This window comes from Scyliorhinus canicula, chromosome 31 (genome assembly GCF_902713615.1).
Source record: "Scyliorhinus canicula chromosome 31, sScyCan1.1, whole genome shotgun sequence".
Taxonomy (NCBI): Eukaryota; Metazoa; Chordata; class Chondrichthyes; order Carcharhiniformes; family Scyliorhinidae; genus Scyliorhinus; species Scyliorhinus canicula.
In genome coordinates, this window is record NC_052176.1 from 1,195,103 (window position 1) to 1,204,953 (window position 9,851).

General features: G+C 55.5%; 1 protein-coding gene across 1 annotated transcript; it reads left to right on the forward strand.

Moving 5' to 3' along the window:
- The first annotated feature begins 2,043 nt into the window (after positions 1 to 2,043).
- On the forward strand, positions 2,044 to 9,431 carry LOC119958813 (putative transcription factor Ovo-like 1). Its single transcript, XM_038787314.1, has 4 exons — positions 2,044 to 2,053; positions 4,143 to 4,324; positions 6,653 to 6,839; positions 9,099 to 9,431. The coding sequence occupies exons 1-4, from the start codon at positions 2,044 to 2,046 to the stop codon at positions 9,386 to 9,388; spliced, it is 669 nt and encodes a 222-aa protein (XP_038643242.1). The 3' UTR covers positions 9,389 to 9,431.
- The last annotated feature ends 420 nt before the right edge of the window (positions 9,432 to 9,851 follow it).

The window sequence follows — 9,851 nt, forward strand, 5'->3', positions numbered from 1 at the left end:
CTATTGTGAAGGGAGAGATCTATTGTGCCTGGGAGGTATATATTGTGTCCGTGAGGGATCTATTGTGCCTGGGAGGGATCTATTGTGCCTGGGAGGGATCTATTGCGCCTGGGAGGGATCTATTGTGCCTGGGAGGGATATATTGTGCCTGGGAGGGATCTACTGTGCCTGAGGGGATCTATTGTGCCCGGGGGTCTATTGTGCCCGGGGGTGGAGGTGATCTATTGTGCCCGGGGGTCTATTGTGTCTGGGAGGTATCTATTGTGCCTGGGAGGTATATATTGTGCCTGGGAGGTATATATTGTGTCTGTGAGGGATCTATTGTGCCCGGGGGGGTCTATTGTGTCTGGGAGGTATCTATTGTGCCTGGGATGGATATATTGTGCCTGGGAGGGATCTATTGTGCCTGGGAGGGATCTATTGTGCCTGGGAGGGATCTATTGTGCCTGGCGGGGATCTATTGTGCTTGGGAGGGATATATTGTGTCTGGGATCTATTGTGCATGGGAGGGTTCTATTGTGCCTGGGAGGGATCTATTGTGCCTGGCGGGGATCTATTGTGCTTGGGAGGGATATATTGTGTCTGGGGATCTATTGTGCATGGGAGGGTTCTATTGTGTGTGCCTGGCGGGGATCTATTGTGTATGGGAGGATCTATTGTGTCTGGGGGATATATTGTGCCTGGGAGGGATCTATTGTGCCTGGGAGGGATCTATTGTGCCTGGGAGGGATCTATTGTGCCCGGGGGGGGGGGGGGTGTCTATTGTGTATGGGAGGGATCTATTGTGTATGTGAGGGTTATATTGTGCCTGGGAGGGATCTTTTGTGTCTGGGACGATTTATTGTGCATTGAAGGGATCTATTGTGCCTGGGAGAGATCTATTGTGTCTGGATGGGATCGATTGTACCTGGATGGGATCTATTGTGTCTGGGAGGGATCTATTGTGCCCGGGAGGGATCGATTGTACCTGGGAGGGATCGATTGTACCTGGGAGGGACCAACTTGGTAGGGAAAACAATCAACTGTGTTTCGGAAGGACCCGCTTGTGTCTTGGAACGTTCCAATGTCTGGGAAGGATCCACTATGCCCGGGAAGAACCCATTGCATCTGAAAGGGATCCACTGAGCACGGAAACGATCCATTGTTCAGAAGGGATCCACTATGCCCGAAATTGATCCATTCTACCCAGAAGGGATACATTCTGCCCAGAAGGAATCCACTGTGCCAGAAGTTTTGGGACACTGTTCCCACATCCAGAAATAAGCTTTGCGGATATCTCAGTTCTGGGTTTAAAAAAAAAAAATTGAAACAAAGGATTTTATCCTTTAAAACCCAATAAGTCTGCATAAAGATTTGGAGGGATTTAGTTTGTTGGAGGTTTATGTTGGGGATAATGACACGGGGACATAGAACATAGAACGATACAGCGCAGTACAGGCCCTTCGGCCCTCGATGTTGCACCGACATGGAAAAAAAACTAAAGGCCATCTAACCTACACTATGCCCTTATCATCCATATGCTTATCCAATAAACTTTTTAATGCCCTCAATGTTGGCGAGTTCACTACTGTTGCAGGTAGGGCATTCCACGGCCTCACCACTCTTTGCGTAAAAAACCCACCTCTAACCTCTGTCCTATATCTATTACCCCTCAATTTAAGGTTATGTCCCCTCGTGCTAGCCACCTCCATCCACGGGAGAAGGCTCTCGCTGTCCACCCTATCTAACCCTCTGATCATTTTGTATGCCTCTATTAAGTCACCTCTTAACCTTCTTCTCTCTAACGAAAACAACCTCAAGTCCATCAGCCTTTCCTCATAAGATTTTCCCTCCATACCAGGCAACATCCTGGTAAATCTCCTCTGCACCCATTCCATGTTTGATATATATGAAAATATAACTTTTAAAAACGCACGTTCACAAACTGTAGACTTGGACAGTTTTGGAAAACTTTCTTGAGTTTAAAAGTTGGAATAAATGCTGTGGCTGAAACTTCACAGAGCACACACCACCCTGTTCCCATTCTCTCCACTGGGTTGAGCAATGGACAGAGGTGTGACTGTATTTGTTAATAATATCCAGCTCCTAGATGGGCCTTTATGTTATTTTTTAAAAATTGTGTCAAGCACCTTGATCCAGGTCTAAGAAGCATTGATTCTGACCAGAAAGTAACGTTTTACAAACTTCCTGAAAACTACTTTGTTAAAAAAAATCATTAAAGTTGTGATTTATTAGGAAACTTCACCTCTGCTCCCCCTCCAGCTGCCTTCTGCTGCCTCAGAAAGCACCGGTATATAATTGCTGGATTGTCAGACAGAGTGTCTATGGGGGTTGCTGCAATATTCAAGATGTTTAGACTTGTTCCCAATGGTCCAGCAACTTTCTGTGGATCTGCGAGGCAGGTTAGCAAATTCATTGCTCACCAGAGAATGGAACTCAACCAGTATCCTCCCTGGTCACAGCGTGGGCCGGATTCACACCTCCCTATCTCTGTAACCTCCTCCAGCCCCTACACCCTCCCTATCTCTGTAACCTCCTCCAGCCCCTACACCCTCCCTATCTCTGTAACCTCCTCCAGCCCCTACACCCCTCCCTATCTCTGTAACCTCCTCCAGTCCCTACAACCCTCCCTATCGCTGTAACCTCCTCCAGCCCCTACAACCCTCCCTATCTCTGTAACCTCCTCCAGCCCCTACACCCCTCCCTATCTCTGTAACCTCCTCCAGCCCCTACACCCCTCCCTATCTCTGTAACCTCCTCCAGCCCCTACAACCCTCCCTATCTCTGTAACCTCCTCCAGCCCCTACAACCCTCCCTATCTCTGTAACCTCCTCCAGTCCTCCCTTCCCCATCTCTGTAACCTCCTCCAGTCCTCCCTATCTCTGTAACCTCCTCCAGTCCTCCCTTCCCCATCTCTGTAACCTCCTCCAGCCCCTACACCCCTCCCTACCTCTGTAACCTCCTCCAGCTCCTACAACCCTCCCTATCTCTGTAACCTCCTCCAGCCCCTACAACCCTCCCTATCTCTGTAACCTCCTCCAGCCCCTACACCCCTCCCTATCTCTGTAACCTCCCCCAGTCCCTACAACTGTAACTATCTCTGTCACCTCCTCCAGCCCCTACAACCCTCCCTATCTCTGTAACCTCCTCCAGCCCTCCCAATCTCTGTAACCTCCTCCACCCCCGACAACCCTCCCTATCTCTGTAACCTCCTCCAGCCTCTACACCCCTCCCTATCTCTGTAACCTCCTCCAGCCTCTACACCCCTCCCTATCTCTGCAACCTCCTCCAGCCCCTACAACCCTCCCTATCTCTGTAACCTCCTCCAGCCTCTACAACCCTCCCTCTCCTTGTAACCTCCTCCAGTCCCTTCAACCCTCCCTATCTCTGTAACCTCCTCCCTCCCTATCTCTGTCACCTCCTCCAGTCCCTACAACCCTCCCTATCTCTGTAACCTTCCCCAGCCCCTACAACCCTCCCTATCTCTGTAACCTCCTCCCTCCCTCCCTATCTGTCACCTCCTCCAGTCCCTACAAACCTCCCTATCTCTGTAACTCCCACAAGTCCCTACAACCCTCCCTATCTCTGTAACCTCCTCCAGCCCCTACAACCCTCCATCTCTGTAACCTCCTCCAGCCCCTACAACCCTCCCTATCTCTGTAACCTCCTCCAGCCCCTACAACCCTCCCTATCTCTGTAACCTCCTCCAGCCCCTACAACCCTCCCTATCTCTGTAACCTCCTCCAGCCCCTACAACCCTCCCTATCTCTGTAACCTTCCCCAGCCCCTACAACCCCTCCCTATCTCTGAAACCCCCTCCCTCCCTATCTCTGACACCTCCTCCAGCCCTTGACAACCCTCCCTATCTCTGTGACCTTCCCCAGCCCCTACAACCCTCCCTACCTCTGTAACCTTCCCCAGCCCCTACAACCCTCCCTATCTCTGTAACCTTCCCCAGCCCCTACAACCCTCCCTATCTCTGTAACATGCTCCAGTCCCTACAACCCTCCCTATCTCTGTAACCTTCCCCAGCCCCTACAACCCTCCCTATCTCTGTAACCTCCTCCAGCCCGTACACCCCTCCCTATCTCTGTAACATGCTGGCTTTCCTCGATGATGTTTGCAAATAATTCTTTCTTTAGATCCCCTAGATATTTTTCATTACAAAGAGTCTGAAATCGATGAGGCACCGTTATCTCTGTCAGTGGAGGAGAACATCGAGAAGGAATCTGCCTACGACACGGACTCTAGCACATCTGTACAGGACACTGAAACTGGATTCCACCACAATGTCCACCAGGGGTACATTCGATCCAAGATGAAGGTATAAACCACGTATACATTGTAAACAGAACCTCTAAAACCCTCCCTCGGGACGCCCCAAAGTGTCTCACTCACAATGAAGGAGTATATTTTTGAAGTGAGGTCACTGTTGTGATTTGGGAAACGCAGCAGCCAATTTACACACAGCAAGATCCCACACACAGCAATGTGAGAATGGCCCAGATCATCTGTTTTTACTGATGTTGGGCGAGGGATAGATATTGACCCAGGGCACCGGGGGGAACTCCCTCAGTACTGACCCTCTGACAGTGCGGCACTCCCTCAGTACTGACCCTCTGACAGTGCGGCACTCCCTCAGTACTGACCCTCTGACAGTGCAGCACTCCCTCAGTACTGACCTTCTGACAGTGCGGCACTCCCTCAGTACTGACCCTCTGACAGTGCGGCGCTCCCTCAGTACTGACCCTCTGACAGTGCGGCACTCCCTCAGTACTGACCCTCTGACAGTGCGGCACTCCCTCAGTACTGACCCTCTGACAGTGCAGCACTCCCTCAGTACTGACCCTCTGACAGTGCAGCACTCCCTCAGTACTGACCCTCTGACAGTGCGGCACTCCCTCAGTACTGACCCTCTGACAGTGCGGCCTCCCTCAGTGCTGACCCTCTGACAGTGCGGCTCCCTCAGTACTGACCCTCTGTCAGTGCGGCGCTCCCTCGGTACTGACCCTCTGACAGTGCGGCACTCCCTCAGTACTGACCCTCTGACAGTGCGGCACTCCCTCAGTACTGACCTTCTGACAGTGCAGCACTCCCTCAGTACTGACCCTCTGACAGTGCGGCACTCCCTCAGTACTGACCCTCTGACAGTGCGGCCTCCCTCAGTACTGACCCTCTGACAGTGCGGCACTCCCTCAGTACTGACCCTCTGACAGTGCAGCACTCCCTCAGTACTGACCCTCTGACAGTGCGGCACTCCCTCAGTACTGACCCTCTGACAGTGCGGCACTCCCTCAGTACTGACCCTCTGACAGTGCGGCACTCCCTCAGTACTGACCCTCTGACAGTGCGGCACTCCCTCAGTACTGACCCTCTGACAGTGCGGTACTCCCTCAGTACTGACCCTCTGACAGTGCGGCACTCCCTCGGTACTGACCCTCTGACAGTGCGGCACTCCCTCAGTACTGACCCTCTGACAGTGCGGCACTCCCTCAGTACTGACCCTCTGACAGTGCGGCACTCCCTCAGTACTGACCCTCTGACAGTGCGGCACTCCTTCAGTACTGACCCTCTGACAGTGCGGCACTCCCTCAGTACTGACCCTCTGACAGTGCGGCACTCCCTCAGTACTGACCCTCTGACAGTGAGGCACTCCCTCAGTACTGACCCTCTGACAGTGCGGCACTCCCTCAGTACTGACCCTCTGACAGTGCGGCACTCCCTCAGTACTGACCCTCTGACAGTGCGGCTCCCTCAGTACTGACCCTCTGACAGTGCGGCACTCCCTCAGTACTGACCCTCTGACAGTGCAGCACTCCCTCAGTACTGACCCTCTGACAGTGCGGCACTCCCTCAGTACTGACCCTCTGACAGTGCGGCACTCCCTCAGTACTGACCCTCTGACAGTGCGGCACTCCCTCAGTACTGACCCTCTGACAGTGCGGCACTCCCTCAGTACTGACCCTCTGACAGTGCGGTACTCCCTCAGTACTGACCCTCTGACAGTGCGGCACTCCCTCGGTACTGACCCTCTGACAGTGCGGCACTCCCTCAGTACTGACCCTCTGACAGTGCGGCACTCCCTCAGTACTGACCCTCTGACAGTGCGGCACTCCCTCAGTACTGACCCTCTGACAGTGCGGCACTCCTTCAGTACTGACCCTCTGACAGTGCGGCACTCCCTCAGTACTGACCCTCTGACAGTGCGGCACTCCCTCAGTACTGACCCTCTGACAGTGAGGCACTCCCTCAGTACTGACCCTCTGACAGTGCGGCACTCCCTCAGTACTGACCCTCTGACAGTGCGGCACTCCCTCAGTACTGACCCTCTGACAGTGCGGCGGTCCCTCAGTATCGTCACTGCGAGTCACGGACTGGATTATGAGGTTCATGCGTCTGGAGTGGATTTAAACGTATGACTGGCAGGGCAGGTGGCGCAGTGGGTTAGCACTGCTGCCTCACGGCGCCGCGGACCCGGTTTCGATCTCGGCTCTGGGTCACTGTCCGTGTGGAGTTGGCACGTTCTCCCTCTCAAGTCCAGGAACGAGGCTGTTCCTGGACTTGGTGGGCCTGGGGGGGGGGGGGGGGGGGGGGAGCGGGGCGCAGTCGGAACGTGCGTCGGAGCCGATGTGAACAGATGCATGTTTTCCAGGTGACCAGCGGAGTGTGCACAGATGAGAAATATTGCTGCCCCTTTTGCCAGAAAACCTTCCAGTACCAGCGAATGCTCAACAGGCACCTCAACTGCCACAATGAGGTGAAACGTCACCTTTGTAACTTCTGCGGGAAAGGATTCAACGACACATTCGACCTCAAGCGGCATGTCCGGACGCACACGGGTAAGAGGAGCGGTGGAACCCTGTTTCAGTTTCAATTTGTGTTAGGTGGTGGCGTGGCCCATCGCAAGGGTTTATAATTCTGCCCCCCCCCCCCCCCCCCCCCCGCGTACCCCCCGGGCTGGGGATATTCCCCCTGGAGGGGGGGGGGGGGGTCCGGTGTAGATTCGCCAGAACGATCACGGGGCTGAAAGGGTTAAGTTCCGAGGACAGGTCGCAAGATGAGGCGCGTGTTCCCCCCCCTCGAGTACGGGAGATTGAGGGGGTCGTCAAATCGAGGGGGGGGGGGTTTAAATTGACGAAAGGATTCGATAGGGTCGAGAGCGACACGATTCCCTCTGGTGGTGGTGGGGGTGGGGGGGGGATGGGTCAGGAAACTCTTCCCCTCACACAGGGGAGTGGGAATCTGGAACGCCCCCCGCCCCCACTAAAAGCTGTCGAGGCCGCGGGGGTTCAATTGGGAATGTCCCGGCCAAGACTGAGGGGTTTTTGTTGGGGAAGGAGGTGAAGGGTTAGGGAACCGAGGTGGGGAGATGGAGTTAAGATTCAGATCAGCAGAGATCTCATTGAATGGGCCTCCTCCTGTCCCACTGTAACAGGCTCGAGGGGCTGAATGGCTCCTGTTCCAGTGTAACAGGGAGGGGGCTGAATGGGCCTCCTCCTGTCCCACTGTAACAGGCTCGAGGGGCTGAATGGGCCTCCTCCTGTTCCTGTGTAACAGGGAGGGGGCTGAATGGGCCTCCTCCTGTTCCTGTGTAACAGGGAGGGGGCTGAATGGGCCTCCTCCTGTTCCTGTGTAACAGGGAGGGGCTGAATGGGCCTCCTCCTGTTCCTGTGTAACAGGGAGGGGCTGAATGGGCTCCTCCTGTTCCTGTGTAACAGGGAGGGGGCTGAATGGGCTCCTCCTGTTCCTGTGTAACAGGGAGGGGGCTGAATGGGCTCCTCCTGTTCCTGTGTAACAGGCTCGAGGAGGGGGCTGAATGGCCTCCTCCTGTTCCTGTGTAACAGGGAGGGGGCTGAATGGGCCTCCTCCTGTTCCTGTGTAACAGGGAGGGGGCTGAATGGGCTCCTCCTGTTCCTGTATAACAGGCTCGAGGAGGGGGCTGAATGGCCTCCTTCTGTTCCTGTGTAACAGGCTCGAGGAGGAGCTGAATGGGCTCCTTCTGTTCCTGTGTAACAGGCTCGACGTGGGGCTGAATGGCCTCCTTCTGTTCCTGTGTAACAGGCTCGACGTGGGGCTGAATGGCCTCCTCCTGTTCCTGTGTTCCTAACAACTGATTCGCGGACAGTGCGGCTCTCCCTCAGCACTGACCCTCTGACAGTGCAGCACTCCCTCAGTACTGACCCTCTGACAGTGCGGCTCCCTCAGTACTGACCCTCTGACAGTGCGGCACTCCCTCAGTACTGACCCTCTGACAGTGCGGCACTCCCTCAGTACTGACCCTCTGACAGTGCGGCGCTCCCTCAGTACTGACCCTCTGACAGTGCGGCACTCCCTCAGTACTGACCCTCTGACAGAGCAGCACTCCCTCAGTACTGACCCTCTGACAGTGCGGCACTCCCTCAGTACTGACCCTCCGACAGTGCGGCTCTCCCTCAGTACTGACCCTCTGACAGAGCAGCACTCCCTCAGTACTGACCCTCTGACAGTGCGGCACTCCCTCAGTACTGACCCTCTGACAGTGCGGCACTCCCTCAGTACTGACCCTCTGACAGTGCGGCGCTCCCTCAGTACTGACCCTCTGACAGTGCAGCACTCCCTCAGTACTGACCCTCCGACAGTGCGGCTCTCCCTCAGTACTGACCCTCTGACAGTGCGGCTCCCTCAGTACTGACCCTCTGACAGTGCAGCACTCCCTCAGTACTGACCCTCTGACAGTGCAGCACTCCCTCAGTACTGACCCTCTGACAGTGCAGCACTCCCTCAGTACTGACCCTCTGACAGTGCAGCACTCCCTCAGTACTGACCCTCTGACAGTGCGGGGCTCCCTCAGTACTGACCCTCTGACAGTGCGGCTCCCTCAGTACTGACCCTCTGACAGTGCGGCACTCCCTCAGTACTGACCCTCTGACAGTGCGGCACTCCCTCAGTACTGACCCTCTGACAGTGCAGCACTCCCTCAGTACTGACCCTCTGACAGTGCGGCACTCCCTCAGTACTGACCCTCTGACAGTGCGGGTCTGTGTTTGATTTTATCTGAATTGTAATGTGGTTAAAGGTGCTTTGTGTAACAGTCAGTAACAGCGGGTTTATCCGAGCAGGTATCCGTCCATATAAATGCCACCTGTGTGACAAGGCGTTCACACAGCGCTGCTCACTGGAGTCTCACCTGAAGAAGATTCACAGCGTGCAGCAGGCTTACGCCTACAAGGAGCGACGTGCCAAGCTGTACGTGTGCGAGGACTGCGGCTTTACAGCCGAGAGCCAGGAAGGTCACATCATCCACGTGAAGGAAACGCACCCCAACAGCACCCTGACGCGGAAATCGAAGAGGGTGGAGGCGGCGATGGAGAGCTCCCTCAGCTCGCTGCTGGACAGCAAGAGCACGTAATCGCTCGTCTCTGCCACTCGCCTCTCTGAGGGGCGGGGGGGGGGGCTTCCAGTGGAGCGGGGAGGGGGGGGGCAGCACGCTGCTGATGAATCTGTGTTTGTTACCGTGCTGGACACTGAGTGGCGGGATCAGCTGGCAACGTGGCGGAGTGGGGCACCTCCAACACCAACCCTCCCCCCCCCCAACCCCCCGCAAAATCTACCTCTGCCCGATCTCCCTCGGCTGGGGCTCCGCAGTCGCTCGCTGGCTGGCGTGAAAGGCCGCACCAAGACCAGGAGGCCCTTCAGCCCCTCCAATCTGTTCCGTTGCTAGCCGACGACTGAGGCTGACGTTTCCCCCGTCTCCCCCCCTCGCACCGGAGACCTCTTTAAACCCCAAAGACCACCCACCTTGAAGTCTTTATCCCCCCCCCCCCCCCCCCACCCCCCACCCCCCCCATCGCAAACTTCGGACTGAGGAAAGT